The sequence below is a fragment of the Macaca mulatta genome, chromosome 1 (genome assembly GCF_049350105.2).
Source record: "Macaca mulatta isolate MMU2019108-1 chromosome 1, T2T-MMU8v2.0, whole genome shotgun sequence".
NCBI lineage: Eukaryota > Metazoa > Chordata > Mammalia > Primates > Cercopithecidae > Macaca > Macaca mulatta.
Genome location: NC_133406.1, coordinates 239,730,850 through 239,752,758, shown reverse-complemented (window position 1 = coordinate 239,752,758; position 21,909 = coordinate 239,730,850). Strand labels below are relative to the sequence as shown.

The following is a 21,909-nucleotide window of genomic DNA, read 5'->3' as shown; positions in this document are numbered from 1 at the left end:
GGACTCAGAGCAGGTCTTGCATCTGCCTCTGTGAGACCGCTGGGGTCCACGAGTGAGGAGCGAGCGTGGCCTCATCGGCCTTCCTGCGGTCTCCTGGCAGGCCCCCTTCCCCCTGACTCCCCCACCCAGTCACCTCCCCCAGGCTATGAGGAGGCCTTAGCCCCCCACATGAACGGAAAGGGGAGTTTCCACGTGTAAAATGGAAAACTAATGGTCAGGAGGTGAGAGGCCTTGCTAACCCTGAGGGCATGTGCGTGGTGGGCCAGGCAGCAGGTGCGGAAAAGGGCCAGGCTCCTCCAGCCTTGGCCCACCCCTCCCAGCCCACGGAGCTCTGGCATGTCCCTGGATCCGTGCGTGGCCAGGTGCCCCCCGCCGCCCACGGGGCCCAGCCGCCCAATCTGTCACTGAGGCGGGGACCCTGGACCAGGCCATGGGACTGACCCTGTCTCTGGGGCCGGGCCTGACAGTGGCCGGGCCAGGATCAATAAGTTATTAGCACCGCTCTGTCAGCTGTAATGTGGGATTGATCGGTGTGGCCGCCGCACTTCCCCAGCCTGATAAAAATGACAGATTAAGGGAATAAGAAAAAAGAATTAGGCCTGGAGCTGACAGCAGGGCTTGTGGGGGGACGGGCTTGGGAGCCCCACTGCCTAGGCCTCACGGAGGTCTTGGGTCACAGGGGGGTGGCCCCTCACCCCACCCACCTAGAGGCCTCATGAGGATGAGGAGGGGCCAGAGTCGGAGGCACTGGCTGGCCCGGGAGACCCCCAGGGCGTGGAGTCAGGGGCTTGGGAGGAGCTTGGGGTAGGTCGGAGATGGGTACATGGATGGTATGGTCTGGAATGGGTGTGGTCAGCAGAACCCAAGGGAGGACCTCAGGAGAGTGGGCTGGGCCTGGCCTGGGCCTCCCCTCTGCCACCTGCTGGGCTGGCCTCCTGGCTGAGGAGGTGGGTGAGGCTACTGGGAGGTGCACCCCAAGAGCCCAGACCCTGGCTGGGCAGGTGGACAGGACGTGACAGCCACACTAGGGTGCTAGCTCAGGCAGGACTGGGCCAGAGAGGAGGACTTGGGCCTTCTAGGGGGAGGGATGGGTATGACCAAGTAGGAGGCCTGGGAGTGGAAGGGCCTCAAGGTGGCCTGGGGGGCCCACAGGCCAGTGACTCACAGAGCAGGAAGAGGTCAGGTGTGAGGTCCTTCCCGGCTTGTCCTACCCCACGCTGGCATGTGACCCTGCACAGCCTGCCCTCACCCCTGTCCAGGAGGGGAAGGTGCTGCCCAGTCCAATCAAAAGCTTTTTATTCTCCTCCAGGGGGATGATGGGGGGCTCATTAACTGCACAAGAAGCTAGGCTGGCGGGTGGGGCAGCCGGGTGCCTGCTGTGGATCTCTTCTGCACACATGCACCAGCACCAAGGCCAGTGTCAGGGCTCTCCTGGGCCCCTGCCCCACCACAGCCAGGCGTGATGTCCTCTGCGCTGAAGGCTGGGGCTCCCAGGGCTGGGCAGGCCTGTACTCACCAGGACCAAGGGCCCCCTGAGAGATGGTGGGTGCTGTCCAGGCTGAGCTGGAGCAGGGGCTGGGTCCCCCTTCCACTCCTTGAGATGCAGGTGGGCACTCACTACCCTCCCGCAGGTGACCTGTTGGGCAAGAGGCTGGGCCGCTCCCCCCATATCAGCAGCGACTGCTCTTCGGAGAAGAGGGCACGAAGCGAATCCCCCCAAGGTAAGAGCGTGTCTCTTACAGGTCACCAGGGGAGGGGGCAGTCCCCGAGGGTCCCTGGACCTCAAGCAGGGGCTCTAGAGGGGGTGTTCCCCGGCAGTGCCTGGAGAAGCCTCTCACCCCGGGTCCTCCCCAGTAGAAGCACTGCTGCTGCCGCCAGAGCTGGGGCCCAACATGGCCCCGGAGGACCACTACCGTCGGCTCGTGTCGGCGCTGAGCGAGGCCAGCACCTTTGAGGACCCTCAGCGCCTCTACCACCTGGGCCTCCCCAGCCACGGTGAGGACCCACCCTGGCATGATCCCCCCCAGGAATGAGCCCTCATCACCTCCCCACCTACCTGTGCTCGGCCATTCCTGTTGGTGAGGCTCTGCTGACACCAAGGCCAGGCTGGATGCAGGTCCCTGGAGGGACCCTCTGCCACACGTCCTGCCCCATGCCCCCCGGGGCGGGCCACACCTCCATGTCCTCCAGGCCCCCAGGCTCATGGGTGACTCACATTTTGTATATGGAGAAATGGAGTCTGGGGTGGACCAGGTGAGGGTGGATGGTGGGCATTTCAGCAGCACCGCGGAGGAGAGCTCCTGGACCCTGTGGCCTGTGAGTTGTCTCTCCAGCTGGGGACGCTGACCTGCCAGATGCCGGCCCCGGGAGCCTGGGGAGGGGCAGTGAGCAGCACGGCCGGGCTGGGTGCAGCGGGCATTTTGCCACCAGGACTCCCCAAGTGCTGAAGAGACTCCAGCTGGAGGGGCTGCCCCTTCCCTCGGGTCGGCTCTGACCCTGTCCACCCCACCTCATGACGTTCTCCAGGGTCACTCCGGGATGCAGTCGGACCTCCCGCCCGCTGCACTCAGCCTCCCAGGCCCCAGCTGCCCGCCTGGCAGGGGAGCTTGGCTTTTCGGGCTAGAGGTGGGTGGGGGCGCCGGGAAAGGAGGCAGGATTCCTCACACCAGGCACCGTCCCCCAGGGCAGCTCAGGCACCAAGAGCCTGAATAATTCACCAAATGTTAATAATTTAAAAATCCTCCTTTTTAATTGCTTTCCCTGCTCTGCCTGGGGCCGCTCTGCTGGCCGCGCGGGGGAGGGGGCGCCGGCCGCCGGGGAGCGCGCTGTCAATCAGGCCGCGCCGCCGCCCCCGCCCCCGCCCCCGCCCCGCCGCGGAGCCGGCTGTAAATAACCCCGGCCGCGAGCGCGGGGGCGCTGGGCCCCGCTGGGATCGATGCGGGCGGCCGCGCCGGCTGGGCTCTGCGGGCTGGCACCCGGCCCGGGGCGGGACCCACCTCCGCTTTCGGGTAATTAATTTATAAACAGGCGGCGGTGGAGCTGGCGGAGCCTGCACAGTGGGGGCTGCGGGGACTCGGGAGGCCCGGGCCTGGGCGGGAGGGAGAGGCCGAGAGACCTGGGAGGCGGCGCCTTAGACGCGGGCGCTGCGTGCGCATCGGGGCGAGTGTGGCCACGCGGGACAGTGACCCTGCGCAGCCGGCGACCCCTGTGCTAGTGTGGCGTGCGTGCACGGGCCCTGCCTTGCCGTTGTGACAAGCTCTGGCCGGCCGTGTCTACTATGGGGACCTCAGATTTTCTTGCCTCCCACCGAGGAGGGGGGTGCCCTGGGCGGTCAGCCCTGGCTGGCTCTCCTGGACTCTCTCGCTGCCCCGCAGGCGCTGTGTCCTCGGGACCTCTGCACAGCCCCCTCCCCGCAAGGCTCACCGCCTCAGGCCAGCGGCCTCCAGGCTCCCGGCTGCCCTTCGGGCAAAAGCCTTTCCCGACACTTCCCCGCCCAGAATCTTGTCTGCCGCCCCGGCCCTGTGGCCGCCCATCCTCCTGCCCCGTGCCCGAAACCGGCCCGGGGCCGAACGCGGCCGAGTGCTGCGGTTACTTCCCCACCTCCGTGTTCTACGCTAGGACGCGGGCTGGGGAAGGGGGGCGAATAGCCAGGGGGTCACTGCTGTTGTCCCCCACCCAGATCTCCTGAGGGTCCGGCAGGAGGTGGCAGCTTCAGCTCTGAGGGGCCCCAGTGGCCTGGAAGCCCACCTGCCCTCCTCCGCGGCAGGTCAGCGCCGGAAGCAGGGCCTGGCTCAGCACCGGGAGGGCGCCGCCCCAGCTGTCGCCCCGTCCTTCTCGGAGAGGTACTGGGGTGGCTGCCGTTCTCTGCTTGTTTCTGGGGTACGACCCGCACCCCACGCTCTCAGCCACCAGCACGCGCCCCGAGTGTGCCAAGCACTGTGTTCAGGTCTAGGTTCGGGTCCGGGCAGAGCGTTTCGGGGGTGACACCGCTCTGGGCTGCAGTGTTGAGGGCGCCACTGGGGTGGGTGAGAGAGGCTGAGGCCGGTCCGGGGGTTCCCTGGAGGAGAAGCCAGAGAAGGGGAGAGCTCCAAGGCTGGAACCCCGGGGTCAGTCGGGAGGGGTTGGCCAGAGGACTCAGAGCTGGAGACGGAGGGGATCCTGGCTGGCGCTCAAATTCAGACGCCGGCGCCGGATCTGTTCCCGGCACAGACAAGGCCTCCGGCACAGACCCGGGTTTCTGGGGTCCAGAAGACGGGGCGGGGCGGGGGCGGGGGCGGGGGTCCTGGAGAAGGGAGGGGCCGCCTGAAGACCGAGTCCCCGCCCGGCCGCTGAGCCCGGCGTCTGCAGCTGCCTCCACCGCCGCCCGGATTGCGGCTAATGACGCCCCCGCTTCCCCCGCCGCTCGGGTCCGCAGGGGAGGGGAGCAGGCGGGGCCGGCGCCCCGCGCAGTAATTACCGCTGCAGCCGCCGCCGCCCGCCGGGTCAGCGCCTCCGCGCCGCCGCCGAGATTAATTGGCGCCGCCGGCGGGGGCGGGGATGGCGCGCGACCTGGGGCCGTAACGAGCTACGCATCGACCGCCCGCGGGGCCGGCAATTAGCGGAGGCGGCGGGGGAGGGGCGCCGGGGCCTTTACGGGAATGGGGCGGGGGGGGGCGCCGCTCATTGCGCTGCCGTCCACAGGGAGCTGCCGCAGCCGCCCCCCTTGCTGTCGCCCCAGAATGCCCCTCACATCGCCCTGGGCCCCCATCTCAGGCCCCCCTTCCTGGGGGTGCCCTCGGCTCTGTGCCAGACCCCAGGTGAGGAGGCGGGTGCGCGTCCCTTGGGATCCGCGTGGAGTTCCGCGGACCCGTCCCTGCCCCTGTCGGACCGAGACGGACGGGGTCGGGGGCTGCGAAGGGCGGACTCGGACCCCCGACCCCGCGTTGTCCCCTCCCCACCAGGCTACGGCTTCCTGCCCCCAGCCCAGGCGGAGATGTTCGCCCGGCAGCAGGAGCTCCTGCGGAAGCAAAACCTGGCCCGGTAGGTGCGGGGAGGCGGGCGGGCCCGCGCAGCCCGGGAGGCGGCTGACCCGCGTCTGCCCCCGGCCCAGGCTGGAGCTGCCCGCCGACCTCCTGCGGCAGAAGGAGCTGGAGGGCGTGCGCCCACAGCTGCTGGCGCCCGAGGCCGCCCTGCGCCCCAACGACGGCGCCGAGGAGCTGCAGCGGCGCGGGGCCCTGCTGGTGCTGAACCACGGCGCGGCGCCATTGCTGGCCCTGCCCCCCCAGGGGCCCCCGGGCTCCGGACCCCCCACCCCGTCCCGGGACTCTGCCCGGCGAGCCCCCCGGAAAGGGGGTCCCGGCTCTGCCTCGGCCCGGCCCAGCGAGTCCAAAGAGATGACGGGGGCTAGGCTCTGGGCACAAGATGGCTCGGAGGACGAGCCGCCCAAAGACTCGGACGGAGAGGACCCCGAGGCGGCAGCTGCTGGGTGCCGGGGGCCCACTCCGGGCCAAGCTCCAGCTGGAGGGGCCGGCGCCGAGGGGAAGGGGCTTTTCTCAGGGTCCACACTGCCCCCTCCGCTGCCCCTGGGCTTCCCCTATGCCGTCAGCCCCTACTTTCACACAGGTGGGCACCCCCACACTCTAGATCCTTCCAGAGGCCACAGGACTGCCAGGCCGCCTGTGGAAGGGTCTTGGGGGAGGAGGGGCCGTGGGGAGGAAAATCCCACTTAGGTTCCCATCCCACACCTGAGCAATGGGGGCACACGAAGGTCAGGAGACGGGCGGGTATTGGAAAGCCAGCCAGAGCTCTAGTAACGTGCCCCACAACTTAGGCGCCGTAGGGGGACTCTCCGTGGATGGGGAGGAGGCCCCAGCCCCCGAGGACGTCAGCAAATGGACCGTGGATGATGTCTGCAACTTCGTGGGGGGCCTGTCTGGCTGCGGAGAGTACACTCGGGTAAGGGGGGGCCATTCCCCGGGGCAGGACTGGAGCTGACACTCACTACTTCCCTGGAAAGCATGGTGGGGTAGGGCTATTCCCCGACGTCCTCTCCCTCCCTAAAAGCAGCGCGTGGCAGGGACAGGACTATGAACCCCACCTTTTTTTGCCAGGTGTCTTCTGCCTGACACCGACTCAAACCCAACAGATCATTTTTTAAAAAAATTTCTGTGAGCTGCACAAACAGTTCTCCTTGGCTTTCCTGGGCTGGAGGATGAAACAGGCACCCGGGTCCTGACCCACCCTCTCTTCCAGGTCTTCAGGGAGCAGGGGATCGACGGAGAGACCCTGCCACTGCTGACGGAGGAGCACCTGCTGAGCACCATGGGGCTGAAGCTGGGGCCCGCCCTTAAGATCCGGGCCCAGGTGAGCTGTGTGCGGGGGAGTGAGGTCAGGATCTCCAGACCACAGCTGGGCAGAAAGCTCTGGGTGGGTGTGCGCCAGCCCCCACCAGGCCCTCTCTCTGCAGGTGGCCAGGCGCCTGGGCCGAGTCTTCTACATGGCCAGCTTCCCTGTGGCTCTGCCACTGCAGCCACCAATCCTGCGGGCCCCGGAGCGAGAACTCGGCACAGGAGAGCAGCCCTTGTCCCCGAAGACGGCCACGTCCCCCTATGGAGGGGGCCACACCCTTGCTGGTCGAGCTTCACCCAAGCAGGAGAATGGGACTTTGGCTCTGCTTCCAGGGGCCCCTGACCCTTCCCAGCCTCTGTGTTGAGGTGGCCGGGGGTACGGGGTGGGGCCACACAAATCTGCAGGAGCCACCACTCACTACAATGGCCCTGCCTCCCACAGCTTTATTTCTTTTGGTTTTGGATGCAAAACAAAAAATTTTGAAGGAAAATGTGACTTCAAAGGAAAGGAGGAAATTTCCAAAGACTTGGGGGAGTGAATGTAGAGCCTGGTGCAGCCGAGGTCTGCAGATGGAGGGCAGAGGTGGTGGAAGGGGCCAGGGGTCTGCAGGCCTCCCCCTGGAACTAGGACTGGTCTAGTCTCCTGACATCAGGGTCATCGTCTCCCCAGCGGAGCTGGCTTCAGCCCAGAGCTGTGGGGCTTCGGCAGCCACGCCAGCCCAGCACAGCTCTCAGTCCGTTTGGTCTTCCATGCTGAAAAATAAATAAAGCCTGTCCCCTGTCTACTGCCTCCCCCAGCTGCACAGACGCCAGCCTCTGGGCCTGACTGCCAGAGAGGTGGGAACACTGGCCACCAGCACAGCAGCCCCTGCAGGCCCCCAGATGGGCTGCCTTAGTCCTCTTCAGAGAGCTGCAGAGCCTCCAGCTCATCCTCCGGCCCCTGGGCCAGCTGCTGCAGCTCCCCAGGGGCCAGCCCCGCCTCTGCGTCTGGGTCTCCATCTGTGGAGAGATGGAGGCCACATACATTCTGCTTTATCAGGAAGAAGCCAGCCTTGGAGGTTACTCATCACTAATTAATCACGGCACTAATTAATTTAGCCCTGCCGCTGTTGCTGGCTGCCAGAGCCAGAGAGAATAGACCATTTGGCCTCCCCAGGGAGGGGAAAGCCTGGCCCCGAGCCCCCGGCCCACCTCCCCGCCCCGGTTATGCTCTGCCCTCCCGCCAGATGGGATCACAGGGCCACACCCCCTCACCACAAGACCATTCACCCTCCGAGTCGTCCTCATCCTCTTCCACTCCATGCCGAGTGCCCAGGGGCCCCAGCGTCTCGTCCTCTTCCACCCCATGCCGAGTGCTCAGGGGCCCCAGTATCCCTGAGGAACAAGGAGCAGAGCCCATGTGACTCCCACCCACAGGGTCCAGCAAAGTCACAGTGGGGGCAGGAGGGTGGCCAGGCTCACAACCCTGCCTGGATGCCCGCCCTTCCCTCCGCTGACTTCAAGCACGTGGAGAGGAACTGGGAGGTCACAGGCCTGGACACAGGGTTACCAGTCCCAGTAGGCCTTTACTTCGAGGGTCACTAGCACCAGAAGCCTGGGAACACTGAGGTTGGCCCCAGCTGGGCCAGGGACTGGTGAGCCCCGCAGGGTGGGTACAGATGGCCCTCGTGGCTCTGGGAAGTCCAGCAGAGCCCTCCAGGCCAACCCTTCCCCTGGAAGCACCACACAGGCCCCACCTCTCTCCGAGTAGCCCTCAGTGTCGTCGTCCTCTTCAGAGCTGTTCAGGTCAAAGAGGTCTTTAAATTCCTTCCTGTCCTCATCCTTCCTGTCCGCCACCTTCCTTCGTTTGATCTCAGGGAAGTTCAGGTCTTCCATCTGGAAGGCCAAAGAGCCAGGGGCTCAGGTGGGAGAGGGCAGGGGCTGACGGCCACAGCTGGGCCAGGCATCGCCAGACCCACCACCAAGACCGTGTGGCCAATTTCTAGTCCCCTCTCTGTTCCCCAGTCAGCACAAAGCCATCCTCCAGGTTACCCACCCCATGTCCAAGGTCAAAGGCAGAGCCCTTCCTGCTTCTCCCCACCTGCCGGCCGGGGTGGCAACGTCAGTCCAGCCACTCCACCTGCCCAGAGCCCCCAGCCCATCAGGCCTGAGGGGGTGTGGCCTCCCCAACCCAGTGCAGCCCCGGGCTTCCCCTCTCTGGAAACACCTGGCTCTGGTCAGTTCTGCAACACCTACCCCCTCTCCAAGTTGAATCATCTGGGCACTGCCCTGGCAGTGCAGCCCAGCACCATGGCCCCGGCTGTCTGGCACTGTTTCCAAACCCTCACCCTGGCCGCAAAGTCTCACGTCACAGTCCATGAGCTAGATCTGAAAACCCAGCAAGTCACACCACACCCCAGGCCCCTCCCAAGCCGCACCCGCTCTTTTCCACTGATCTCCAGCTGGATCTCCCGGTCACGCAGCTTGCGCCAGTGGCTGTAGTACCAGGTCAGGGGGGTCCCCTCTTCCCGGGTCAGCTTCTCCCAGGCTTCCTGGGGGGTTGGGGCAGTTCAGGGTCATGCCTTACCCTGGGCAAACCCCCACATCCCAGCTACACTCCTGGCAGGTGCCCTCAGGTGGCACTACCCCCCGATTCCACTAACCACTGCCTGCTGGTCAGACACGCCAAAGGAAACCCTCTGGCGGCGGCTGCAGATGTGCTCCGAGTTCTCCTGAACCTTCCCAAGCAGCTGCTGCACCTGCCGGCAGTAGTTGGCCACCTTGCACTCCCGGAGGAAGGTCTTCAGCTGTGGAAGGGAGGGGTCAGCCACCGAAGCCCAGGGCTGCTCCATGTGCACAGCTGGCCCAGGTCCCCTGCAGAACCACGCGTGGCGGCCACGGGGATACCCCAGGAGGGAACTCAATCTCAGGGCTCAAGTGCATAGGTGTTGCGGCTGGGGTGGCAGAGGCAGAGTCACCCCACCCTCTGGGCCAATGCTGCCCGCCGCCACCTCGGGAAATAAAGTTTTATGCCGGGCGCGGTGGCTCACGCCTGTAATCCCAGCACTTTGGGAGGCTGAGGTGGGTGGATCACCTGAGGTCAGGAGTTCAAGACCAGCCTGACCAACATGGCAAAACCCCGTCTCTACTAAAATACCAAAAATAGCCGGGTGTGGTGGTGGGTGCCGGTACACCCAGCTACTCCGGAGGCTGAGGCTGGTGAATTGCTTGAGCCCAGGAGGTGGAGGTTGCAGTGAGCCGAGATCGCACCATTACACTCCAGCCTGGGCAACACAGCGAGACTCCACCTCAAAAAATAATAATAATAAAATAGTTTCACTGGTGTGTCCATTGCATGGCTCCTGCAGCTGCCTGTGCAGCTGAACATCTGTGGGAAGCAATGTTCACCGTTTGGCCCCTTACTGGAAACATTTTCTGACCCCTATTCCAGACCCAACCCTGGGCCCTGGAGTCCAGAAGCAGAGATGCCCCAATGCCGGGCATCGCCACGCAAGAGGACACGGGAGGAACACAGACTGAGGCCCCTGCTCTGAGTGCCCCCGGAAAGAGGGTCCCGGCTCTGTGCCTGTGACACGTGACACGTGTGTGTGGCCATGTGTGACTGAGTACACACACACACACACACACCCCTGTATCTTGATGAGCCTCTGACCAGTTGTGGCTCAGGTGGGCAGACCCCTCCTCCCCACAAACCTGTAATTGGCACATCTGATTCTAGCCACCAGGGCCAGACATCGGGGCCTCCACCCCTCCCTTTGGGCACAGGCCTCCGAGGCTGGAAACATCAGGGCTGAGAGCAAACAGGCCTCCCGTGGACCCCGAAGGACCTTCTGAGGACAAGGACAAGCCCCTCCTCCGCCCTCCTCCGGCCTACGGTGAGGCTGACTTGGGGCATCTGGCGAGGCAGGCCGGGCCTTCCAGCCACTGAGAAGCCACTCCACCCACTCCCCACACCCAGGATGGCCCGGGGAAGTGTGCGGTCAGGGCACCAGCCTGAGCCAGGGTCGGCACACTCAGTCCCAACCCCGAAATGAAGATCAGCCTTGTGGCGCCCCCCTGGGAGGAGGCTGTTGTACTCCCAGGGTCCTTAGCCCGCTGCCCAAGCCTGCCCGCAAACCTGAATGGCTTAGAACCCCTTGTCAGAGTCCCATGGCCCCCAAGGACACCACAGGCTCCCCATCAGCCCTCCACGGGGGCCCGGGGTGGGGGCTGCCAGCGTGGAGCCTCTACACCAGTCGGGCTCTGCCCCGCCCCGGGTACCCAGGACAAGGACACCTCTACCGGCCCGGGGCAGCCGGGCCCATTATAAGACAGGATGAGTCGGCCACAAGCAGGTGTGGGCAGGACACACACCTGCAGGACCACGGGCAGCGCCAGCTCCGGGAAGCCGATGCAGTGTGCTTGACTGTGCAGGTACTCCAGGGTGAGGTCGTACAGCTGCTCCACCAGGCCGTCCTGAGGAGCAGGGGAGAGGACTGAGCGCGTTAGGGAGAAGCAGGGGCTGGCACTCAGTCTCCTCCACTCAGGCTATCAGGTCAGCCTCATCTCCAGAGCAGGGACTGCAAGACAGGGCCCTGGGCCCCCAGCCCTGATAGACCATGAAGGTCCATACTTGAACTCGGAGGATGCCAGCCCCCTCCCATTCACCTCAGCACCCCCAACCCCACCCTGGGAACTGCCCAGGCCCCTCCCCAGGAGGCCAGCCTCACCCGGTAGGCCTTCTCCTGAAGGTTGACATTGGACAGCTTGAGGATCACAGAGAAGTTGATGGGCTTGGAGCTCATGCGCCCCGGCTTCTTGTTGAAGTCGACCTGCTGGAACATCTGGCCCGAGGGCCGTGTCAGGCTATCTTGGCCCTGTGCCTGGTCACCCTGTCTGCACCCTGGTCCCCCGATCCCCTCGGCCCCACACCTGGTCCCCCTTGTCCCCTCGGCCCCGCGCCTGGCTGCACCCTGGTCCCCCTTGTCCCCTCAGTCCTGCGCCTGGCTGGACCTAGTCCCCCTGGTCCTCAGGCTTCAGCACGAGGAGACCCAAGCTAAGACCAGAGATGGGCAGCTAGGCATGGTCCCAGCCCCGTGGCCTCCACGGCCTGCTGTGTCCGAGTGGGGTTCTGGTCAGCAGGGCAGGATCAGGAACACGGGTCCTTTCCCAGAATCCTGGAAAGCACTAAGGACCCGGGTCTGGAGACCTAGAGGTCCCTGCCACACAGAGTACAGGACAGCCCCCACTCCCGACAACGTGGCACTGAGGCCCGTCCTGGCCCTCAGCACGGCAGCGCCACACAGGGCTCTGTCCTGAGCAACCAGAGGATGCAGCAGCAACAGCGAGGAGTGCCCAACACAGGAAGGGACGGAGAGGCCTGGGGGCCCCTCCCACATCCTCCACAGAAGCCACAGGCTGTGCACCTCCATAGAACATGCCAGGAGAAGGAGTCTAGCCCGGCCTCTTAGTCTTGTGACCCCTCCCCAACCACCAGGAGACCCCTCACACAGGGGCCCTCAGGCTGTGAACCATGGAGTTTCAGGGTACATGCTGAGGCACCCAGAGGACAGAAGGTTATGGGGGGCCCAAGGGTGGAGGCCCCAGCAAGAGACCCCACTCAGCAGGGGTGGCTGCCAGACAGCTGAGCTCAGGTCCAGATGGAAAAACGCCCTGGTACTGATGAGCCTCTGGGAGGGCACTGCCCTTCTCTAGCCTGGGCCGAAGTATGGGCGGGCGACTGGCTTCCTGCCCAGACACCGGGGAAGGGCAGGCACAGCCTACAACTGAGGGCTTTGCTTTAGCCTTCAGGGTTTGCTTTTTCCGGAGAGGAGAAGCCTGCATCCCTGCATGAGAGGGGCCTGCGGGGCGCGGCTGCAGTGAACCAGAGCAGTGCAGAGGTGAAGAAACAGACACTGCAAGAGAGCAAGAAAGCCGCCGCCGGGGAGACTGAGCAGAGCGGACGGACACAAAACATGCCTGGAGCTGGGCAGCAGAGCTGGAGGCCTGCACACACAGGGGCCAGGCCAACGGCTGGGCAGTCAGAGACCACCGCTGGCTGCCGTAGAAGTGAACGTGGCTTCCTAAAGATGTCCAGCATCCCTGCCTCGGTGGAAGGGGAATCAGGACATGCCTGGGGCTTCCATACCTTCTGGACCTGGCAACCTGGAGACCCAGCCCCCGAAACAGCTGTGACGTGACTCTGGGCCTTCATGAGGCTGAGAACTAATTAGATAAACAAAGTGGACATCGTGAAGTCCTAAATTTATGGTGGGCTTGGGCCTAACCCACCCACTGAATGTCGAAACTTCAGACTCCAACTTTTCCCTACCTGAGTGACACGTGTACATGCAAAGATGCATGCACACAAGTATATACAGACGCATGTGCATGCACACAGGTGCACACATGCACAGGTACACGCATAGATATGCACAAGTGCACATATGCACAGGTACACACACGCAGATGCACAGGCATGCACCCAGGTGCACACACACACAGGTACACGCAGATATGCACAAGTGCACACATGCACAGGTACACACACGCAGACGCATGTGCAAGCATACAGGTGCACACACAGATACACGCACAGATACGCACAGGGGCACACATGAATAGGCGCACACACCCAGACACACATGCATGCAACCAGGAGCACACACACAGGTACACGCAGATAGCAGATATGCATAGGTGCACACACGCACAGTATACATATGCAAATGCATGCACACAGGTACACACATAGGTACACACACGTAGACGCACATGCATGCACCCACAGATGGTGCACACACATACGCATGCATGCACAAAGGTGCACACACAGGTCCACACACGCAGATGCATGTGCATGCATACAGGTACACAAAGGCATACACACGCAGCATGCATGCACACAGATGCACGCGTACAAAGGTACGCGCACAGATACACGCAGACATGCATGCACACAGGTATACATACGCACATACCTGCAAGCACACAGGCATTCATGGATACACGTGCACACACACACATGCACATATGGAAACATGCACACATGGACCGATATGCGCACACACAGATTTGCACACGCATGTGCACACAGATGGTGCACTCACACGCATGCACGCACAGACATAAACGCACTCGCCCACAGATGTACACACCCCCCCATACAAATACATACACATGCACACAACTGTCGGGGCAGAGCCTTGCAGAGTGTACAGTTCAGCAATCAGACTGGGGTTTTGGCCCCGCTCTCCTGCCAACTCGTCTTGGGCAAGCACCTATAGGGTCAGGGCCTGGCATCCTCAAGCGCAGCCCTAGCAGCAGCTGTTTTCATCTCCAGAGGCCCCACGTCCCCCAACACTGCCCCCGGCTCGCAGAGGAGCACCGTCCTCAGGACACCGGTGACAAGGACCAACACTGCCCCCGGCTCGCGGAGGAGCACCGTCCTCACGACACCGGTGACAAGGACCAACACTGCCCCCGGCTCGCGGAGGAGCACCGTCCTCAGGACCCCGTGACAAGGAGGCGGCCAGGGCTCCGGGAGGTCGCGGGACAGCTCAGCACAGACGCCCTGAGCGGCAGATGCTCCCCACAGGAGCAGGCAGAGGGGCTGCACACCCACCACAGCCCCACTCACCTCCAGGATGAAAGGCAGCACTGGGATGAAGGCCCCCGAGCTCCCTGAGAGCAGCGTCAGGGCACGGATGCAGTGCATTCGCAGTGGGTAGAAGCGAGCAGTGGGGATGAGCCTGGGGGTGGGAAGGCCGAGTGAGCAGAGGCCCCATCTCTGGCAACCCCTGCCCCTCCCCCTGCCGTCTTGGACCCCCTCCCCCCTCACTGGCATCAGATCCCTCAAGCAGGGCAAGGCAAGTCTGAACCCCAGGGGACCTGCACCCCTTGCTCACCCCTTGCAGGCACCTTACCCAGCTTTCAGCTTCACTTCATGTTAACACGGTGCCAGGGGTCTCATCTGTTCCTGCCTCCTCTCCTCTCCATTCCCGCTTTCCTGCTTCTTCCCTTCGACCTCCCACCTCCCTTCCCAGCTTTGAGTTTCTAAGGCTCAGCCAGACAGATGCCGCCTCCTGGCCAGAGGCCACAAAAGCGTCCGGCCAAAGTGCCGCTCCCACCTTTTCCTGCTGCAGCCCCTACCCTGCCCGGACCCTCCTGAGTGCTCACACCCAAAATGCAGCTCACTGCATCAGATGTGCTCCACCCATAAACCCCACGTAATGAACCAAATTCACTGTAAACTGCACACAAGCCCCGAGAACACACGCCGGGTGGCACCCGAGGCAGCTAAACCGCTGCTGGAGGAGCTCATGTCACAGGTGCCCACCAGCCCAGCTCTCCAGAATCCAGGGCATCTCCCTGTAGCAGGTACAGGGACCCCAGCCCTTCCTCAGGGACGGCCAGGACACAGACTCAGGCCCCAGGGCCCTGAACGCCAGAGGTACTGCCCACACAGTCCCAGCAAATTTGCTTCTCCTGAGCCTCCTGGACAGCCCTGCCCACCCCACAACTCACTTGATACAGCCAATGATGACCTGGGCAAGGGGGTAGACCAAGGGCTGGAGAGCTTCGCTGGGGCCCAGAGTGCTCAGGACCCGGCACCACAGGTAGAGGCAGTGCACGTACTGCCAGTTGTACACAGACTGGTACGTTTCCTGATCAGAGAGAACCACGTCAGCCACTGGCCAGGCTGACCGGCCGGGCTGATGCACATTCCTCCTGGGCTGGCACAGGAATCATTTCCTCACCTCGCACGCGGGGTCTCAACCCATCCACCTTCCCCGACCTGCGAGGACCGACTGCACCGAGGTGCTCGGCTGTCTCCAACAGATGGGCTTCAGGGAGGCCCCAGGCCCTGCCTTGGGTCAAGCACCTGGGCTGCCCCACCCCATGCCCAGCATGAGCCTGAAAGGGCCCACCACACACCTTCTTACGGGTGGTCATGGCGTTGCGCAGGTGTATGGCGAGCTGGCGGACGTAGAGGAAGGCGTGCTGGTAGGCCACACCCGGCTCCAGGGCCAGCAGCTCTGTCAGGGTCCGCTGCATGAAACTGATGAAGGGGAGGGCCCCAGGCGAGGTGAACTTGCAGTTCCTCACATACGTGATGTACATTTGCTGCGGAGGGACCCGGTCAGAGCCACCTGGGATCAGGGCCATGCACCTCCACCGCCCACTCCAGGCCCCCTGTGAACCCCTGGGCCTTTCCCTCCGAGCTGGGCCTCAAGGAAGAGCCGTAGCCCCTCGCACAGCCCCCACCCCCATGTGCCCACCAGCCTCAGGCCTGGGAGGAGGTGGGGCACAAGTTCCTGCTGCACACTGGACCTGTCTGGGGGCTGAGGGTCCCCACATGCAGGCCACCCACGGCTGGGGGACGAGCAGGACTGTACCCTGACCATGACCTCAGATGCCAACACCCAGTGTCCTCCTTCAGCCAGGGAGGCCCTCACCTGGGGAAGTTGTGTGAAGCAGGGTCCAGGTGGGGCCCTGAGAAGGCTGAGGGCTCTCTTCCCTGCCCACCACCCCAGATGCTCTGTAAGACATTCGTGGTCCAAGAGCCCAGGTCTGCTCAGAGCCGCAGTGCAGGGCCCAGTGAGGGGCACCACCAAGGCAGCCTCCCGAGCCTCAGGCTGAGATTTCCAAAGCAGACGCTGAGGGACACAGATGCAGGGCCCCCAACTACCTTGAGGACGGGGCCGAGGAAAGTGGCCTTCTTGTGCCGGCAGATTCTGCTGAGGACCAGGAACGCCAGCACCCGCAGGGACTCCTCCCCAGTGCTCCATACGACCACCATTCTCTGCAGAAGGTCAGACATCACTGCTGGCCCCCCAGCCTCCTCAGCTGGGATGCCCCAGGGCCAGCACAGCCCTCCCCAGCCAGGCAAAAGCTCCCGTGGCCACCAGCTCTTCCCAAAGCACGAGGGAGCTGTGAGTTAGGAGCTCAGTTACAGAAGTAAACACAGAACAGGCGCGTTGCTCCTCGTGAGAAGAGGACCACAAAAGCGTAGGTCAGACACGCCGCCGTATGTGAAATCACACCGGGAAAAGAACAGCTCACGTGGCCAGGCAGGTGGGGGCTGCCTGAGATGGAAACTCCGGGGGGGGGGGGCAGGTGCTTCTGTGGCCTCGCTAGCCAAGTGGAGCCAGTGGAGCGTGGGCACTACCTGTGCCCTGGTCAGGAGTGGGATGTGGTGGGGGCAGCCGCGTGGCCCCCCAACCCCATGACAGACAGGTAGGGGACTAGGCCGCCCACCTTGAGCAGCATGCGGCACTGCTTGGGGAAGGTCAGGAAGCAGGGCACCAGCACGCTGATGTGCTGCAGCACGGCCGCCAACACCGTCGTCTCCGCCAGACAGGACACCAGCTAGGGGCAGGAGGAGACAGTGAAGCCCCAAACCCACACGTTCTGGGATACAAAAAAGGGCTGGACCACCAGATACAGCCAGGCCCCTGTGCCCTCCCCACCAGAACAGCACCTGTATGACCGAGCCCAGGTACGCCTTGATGTCCACACGGAGCTTCCCCCAGAGCGGGCTGCTGGACGGCTGCAGCATCCTGCAGAGAAACCACCCCTCCCTGTCTGGGAAGCCCCACGGCTTGGACGCAAGGCTGCTCAGCGTCTTGGCGCGTGTCCTGGCCAGCGCAGCCTCCACAACCCTGCGAGACTCCCATCTCTCCTCTCGAGAAAGCTCAGGGACCTTACAGCTGGACGGACACAGGGGCTTAGCAGGACCCTCTCAAGGGCACTAGCCCCTCCTTCAGTGGCCCTGAACTCCTGTCTGCCCTGGCCCAGGGTTGGCCACCTCCCTAAGAGTCCCCAGAAGTCCCAGCCTCCAGCTCCATCTCTCAGACATAAACCTTTTCTAAGTCCCCTTGATCATATCCCCACGAGACCACATGAGGCCCCTAAGCCCAGCAGCTGGTACTCGGTGCCTCTGGGGTCTGCCAGGCACCACCAACTGCCGCAGGCTGGTTTCCTTTCGCCCACATTTGCTGCACAAAGAAAAGGAAATCAGAGGACAGGTGTGGAGGCTCATGCCAGTAGTCACTGCAGTTTACGAAGCCAAGGCAGGGGTATCAAACTCCAAGCCCAGAAGTTTGAGACCGGCCTGAACAACATAGTGAGACCCTGTCTCTATAAATATATACAAAACATCATCCACGCCTGCAGGCTAAGGTGGGAGAACCCAGGAGGTAGGTGTCACAGTGAGCTGTGGTCAGACCACTGCATTCCAGCCTGGGCAACATAGCAAGAGTCTGTCTCATGAGCGGGAAAAAAAAAAAAAACCATTTACCAGAACCCATGCAGTAGGCGCTCACTAAAATCTGCTGAAGCACGGGAAGGACAAAGGGCAGGGCCCCAGAAAGGCCCCCCCGTCCTCAACCCTCCTCACACCTGTGTTGACACTGGCTGCTGGGCACCTGCTGCTGCTCCCCCACGGCCTGACTCCCTCTGGCACAGTTGCTGCCTTGACAGGCGTCCCTGACCTAGTGGCTCAGACTGCTTGCTGTCCCCCAATCACTGCCTGTCCTCCACCCCCATCTGCCAGCTTCCCTGTCCCCTTCCGACAGCACTGCCTCCATGTGGACACAGCTCTGCTCGATCCGCCCAGCCCCGACCACCACCACCAGCAACAGTGCCCGTCTCCTGAGCCGCTGTCTCCTGCCCCCGAGGTGCTGATGGCGAGACCTCTCCCTTGGGTCTCCTTTCTTCCTCTGGAAGGTGTCTTGGGGCAGTTTCAACTCTAGGCCTCCACTGCCTCAAGGTCACATGGCTGCACGGCCCCTGGAACCCCAATGTGACCCACGCTCTACCAAATGCTTGGCTGTACATCTCTCTCTGAAAACCTTCCACGGCCTTCTCTGCCCAGCCTTAGGGGGACGTTGAGGCCCTCAGGTTCTCAGCATTGATGAGGCCCCTGTCCACAGACACACGCAGCTGCAGGAAACAGGCCACAGTGCAGAGGTCAAGGAGCATGGACAGAACCTCCAAGGCCGTACGAAGGGGAAGAGAGCACGCACCCTAACCTCCTAACCTGGGAAATTCTAAGCACAAAGGCAGCCTCACATCCACACCTCCTGAGACTCTGAGCAGAGAACTTTCCTTTCCAGGAAGGAAAGAAGGTGGGGCCACTCCAACTGGCCCCAAGTGCCCAGCCTCTCCCAAGGGTCCCTCATGCCTCGTTGCCTTCTCAGGGTCCCCGAGAAGAGCCTGGCTCTGTCACCACATCTCTGTCCTGGCCACAAGGCCTCTGGCTTCTCCTGTGTGTAGTCCCAATCCCCCTTTCACTCCCTCCCCTCTTACCTGCTGCTGTCCTTTGCCGCCTTTCCAAACAGCAGCTTCTGGAGACAGCCAATAAGGTCTCTGATGCAGAAGGTGACCAGAGCATTAAACACTGCAATGAAAAGGCCCGGATGTACTCATGGGATAGAGAACACAACAGACAGCCTGGATGCCAGGGTTCCCCCCAGCTCACCAGACAGCCTGGATGCCAGGGTCCCCTCAAGCTCACCAGCCTGGATGCCAGGGTCCCCCCAGCTCACCAGCACTGTCCGTGACCTGGAATTTGTTGGCCTCAGCACTTTCCTGGTCCCCTTGGGTGGTGGCCACAGCTGCTCGGAACGCCTGTACCACTTCATGGAACAGCTTTGGAGTGAGGCGTTGCTAAGGAGCAAGAGTACCGGGGCGTCAGGGGAGCCAAGACTGCACTGGGCAGAGTGGAAACGGCGGCCCCAGAGAAAGGCACCCTCGCCCTCAGACACAGGGCAGAGGTGGGGGGGGGCCCACAGAGCTCCATACGGATAACAAAAATGGAAACAAAGTCTAGAATTCTCTGGGAAGGGGAGGGAGTCTGGCTCAGGAGCCCCAGGGAACGGGCTGGGGGTTCCAGATCCTGGACTATGGCCACCTCCAGGTGGTATCTGGAGCTCTCCCTATCCTTGTCCCTAGAAAAACCACTGAGAGAGGCTCAGAAGGACCCCAGCTCCCCCAGCCAACAAAGGCACAGACATCCCACCCACAGTGGGGCAGATTTTGGGGAGCCAGGCACCGACAGAGCCCCTGGAATCTACCCAAAGGTGAACACACAGTCCTGGGGCAATCAAGCAAGCAGGAGGATCAAGGCATAGTGACCTGCGCTGAAGAGGACTCCAGTGTCCCCTGCGTGGAGAAGAGCTCCTCCCACCAGCACAGCCTCAGGCACCCCAAGTGAGGCAAGGCCAGATTCCTGCCTAGGGCACCGGCTGCCCACCCCTCGCTGCTGCTCACCTTTGCTGCCTGCTTCCATCTCTCAACCATGGCGAGGGTCACAGGAACACAATTCTTCTTCCCCTTCAGCCCTCTGGGGACTCTGTCCCCATCTTCCCCCTCCTCTGCTCCATCCTCCTCCTCACTGGCTTCCTGCACAGAAAGGCTGAGCTGAAGGAGGGTGTAAAGGCCACAAGTGCCCTCCTTCTGGTTCGGCCCATGCCCTCACCTGCAGCACATCCGGCAGGGAGTGGAACGGCTCCTCCTCCTCCTCAGAGCTGTCTGAGTCGCTGAAGTTTAGCAGGCTCTGGTCATTCTCCTGCAGGAACTTGTAGAACTCGGGGTCTCTGTCCTTCAGCCGAGACAGCTGGTCCTTGTGCTCAGAGGCACGGCCTTTACGCCGGCTGAGAAGGCACAAGTCAACAACCCCAGTAGAAAGTGGAAGTAGAGGGGGTGGGGAGTGGCCTACAGGGTTAGTCTGCTCCGTTCACGAGAGTCACCAACAAGCAAGGCAGGAGGATTGCCAGGAGGTATGTTTTTGGCAGACCCATCTCTCCTGCCCAACAGCCTCTACAACATACGCTCAAACCCAATACACAGGACCCCCAGCCACGGTCTTCCCTAGACTTGTTGCACCTGTGCCATGCTCTACTCTGGCTGTTGGTAGCTTCATCCTTCCAGGGACTCAGACTAAAGGCAAACCTCTGTCTCAAACCTCTGTCTCTAATACCCAGCACGCAACTTGTCATCAGATCTCATTAGCAACACCTTCAAAACCATTCACACCTCCTCTCAAACCACCAGAGTTCAACTCTCAGTTAACATAAAAGTCTCTCCGTTTCCACCCTTGCCACCTACAAGGCACTCCACCGCTCAAACCCAGAAATAACTTCCTGTTTTACAAGGTAACCTTAGGACAGTCTATGGCCCCTGGCTCTTCATCACCCTTCCGGGCTCATCTGCCCCTACTCACCAGCTCACTCCTGCCACAGCCACCACGTTTACCTCTGCATCCTCCCCAAATGCTCTCACTGCACGGCCTTTACTGTTTCTGCTACCTGAAATCCAAGACACGCTCCCCCTACTGCCTGCGTGGCCTCCTCGCTTGAGGTCTTTATTCAGACATCATCTTCTCAGTCACCTCCGCTTTTCTTTTTTTTTTATTTTTTCTGAGATGGAATCTCACTGTCGCCCAGGCTGGAGTGCAGTGGTGCAATCTCCACTCACCGCAACCTCCGCCTCCGAGGTTCAAGCGATTCTCCTGCCTCAGCCTCCCAAGTAGCTAACACTACAGGTGCATGTCACCATGCCCAACTAATTTTTGTATTTTTGGGTTTCTTTCTTTTTTCTTTTTGAGATGGAGTCTCACTCTGTTGCCCAGGCTGGAATGCAATGGTGCCATCTCGGCTTACTGCAACCTCCACCTCCTGAATTCAAGCGATTCTCCTGCCTCAGCCTGCCGAGTAATTGGGATTACAGGCACCCACCACGCCCGGCTAATCTTTGTATTCTTAGTAGAGACAAGATTTCTCCATGTCGGTCAGGCTGGTCTCGAATTCCTGACCTCAGGTGATCTGCCCGCCTGGGCCTCCCAAAGTGCTGGCATTACAGGTGTGAGCCACAGCGCCCAGCCTCCGCTCCTTCTAACAGAGCAACTCGGCTCCCCTGGCAATTCTCTCTCCAGCCTGTCTCTCCTTTCCCTCCCCAGCACTTATCTGTTCCACTGAACTGCAGGCGGTGATTTTACCCAAGACCGTGCGAGCTCTCCCAGATCGCGAAGAGACGTTTGCAGAACCCCCAACATACGCTCGTAGGACGTACATAGGACAGGGTTTGGCACGGAGCAGGAGCTCAGTAAACAACGGATGAAACAGTAAGCTAAGCTGAAGGGGCTGGGGGTAGAGGTCGGAGGTCCTTAGGCCTTGACCCTGAGACCCCAGGCGAGGTCAGCAAACTTGCGGCGGGGTGGGCCAGGACGAGCAAGGAGGTTCTGCTCACCCCCGTCCCCACTCACCTGGCCGAGGGACTCCCGCCCGGCTCATCCGGACTCCGGGCAGCCTCGCGTGTCTCCCGCGTGTCCGCTTCTGGGGAGTTTTCGGACTCGGATTCGGACTCGGAGTCAAAGCCCGAAGCTAGGAACTCGTCCACCGTCAGCTCCGCCAGGCGCCTGCGGGTCACGCAGGAGTCACAGCTGCCCGCAGGAGCAGCTCGCCCCAGCCCCGCTGAGAGGAGCAAGAAAAGCCCCTTGGATACAAACACCCACCGAGAGGCAGAGGCGGCCCTCGGACCCGCTGCTTACCTCTTGCGGCTCCGGGGAGCTGCCATGACACCAGTCCACAGCGTGCGCCCT

The 21,909-nt window shown here is 62.4% G+C and overlaps 2 protein-coding genes across 9 annotated transcripts in view; one reads left to right on the top strand and one right to left on the bottom strand.

The window, feature by feature from the left end:
- SAMD11 (sterile alpha motif domain containing 11) overlaps positions 1-7,109 on the top strand; it is a 19,371-nt gene extending 12,262 nt beyond the window's left edge. The window contains exons 6-14 of one of the 3 annotated variants that reach the window (XM_028841684.2): positions 1,632-1,721; positions 1,858-1,995; positions 3,680-3,842; positions 4,681-4,796; positions 4,941-5,019; positions 5,090-5,601; positions 5,810-5,934; positions 6,232-6,342; positions 6,446-7,109. In XM_028841684.2, coding sequence (XP_028697517.2) covers positions 1,632-1,721; positions 1,858-1,995; positions 3,680-3,842; positions 4,681-4,796; positions 4,941-5,019; positions 5,090-5,601; positions 5,810-5,934; positions 6,232-6,342; positions 6,446-6,691 — 1,580 coding nt within the window. In that variant the 3' untranslated portion in view covers positions 6,692-7,109. Of the gene's footprint in view, positions 1-1,606; positions 1,722-1,854; positions 1,996-3,679; positions 3,843-4,680; positions 4,797-4,940; positions 5,020-5,089; positions 5,602-5,809; positions 5,935-6,231; positions 6,343-6,445 lie in introns of all 3 variants that reach the window. The other 2 variants (XM_028841680.2, XM_077980668.1) reach the window with 2 other exon arrangements.
- On the bottom strand, positions 6,742-21,909 carry NOC2L (NOC2 like nucleolar associated transcriptional repressor). Of its 6 annotated transcripts, none has more exons than XM_077980641.1 (19): positions 21,859-21,909; positions 21,574-21,726; positions 19,789-19,963; positions 19,581-19,712; positions 18,857-18,977; positions 18,618-18,732; positions 16,789-16,867; positions 16,566-16,676; positions 15,997-16,110; positions 15,243-15,431; positions 14,832-14,971; positions 13,945-14,056; positions 11,036-11,149; positions 10,680-10,781; positions 8,969-9,112; positions 8,744-8,857; positions 8,063-8,201; positions 7,581-7,700; positions 6,742-7,325 (listed from the first exon to the last, which is right to left on the bottom strand). In XM_077980641.1, the coding sequence occupies exons 1-19, from the start codon at positions 21,882-21,884 to the stop codon at positions 7,219-7,221; spliced, it is 2,307 nt and encodes a 768-aa protein (XP_077836767.1). In that variant the 5' UTR covers positions 21,885-21,909; the 3' UTR covers positions 6,742-7,218. The 6 variants fall into 6 exon arrangements, with proteins under 6 accessions (XP_077836767.1, XP_077836773.1, XP_077836747.1 ...); XM_077980647.1 differs by having other exon boundaries at positions 7,596-7,700; XM_077980621.1 differs by having other exon boundaries at positions 16,789-17,017; positions 18,618-18,708.

What these genes read in the sequence shown, in the direction of transcription:
- NOC2L (XM_077980621.1), bottom strand. Translation starts at nt 21,884, where the DNA reads ATGGCAGCTCCCCGGAGCCGCAAGAG. An exon ending in GATGGAAGCAGGCAGCAAAG is followed by an intron (nt 18,978 to 19,580) that starts GTGAGCAGCAGC and finishes CTTGCTCCTTAG; the next exon opens with CAACGCCTCACTCCAAAGCT. An exon ending in TGAGGGCTACTCGGAGAGAG is followed by an intron (nt 7,701 to 8,062) that starts GTGGGGCCTGTG and finishes CTTGTTCCTCAG; the next exon opens with GGATACTGGGGCCCCTGAGC.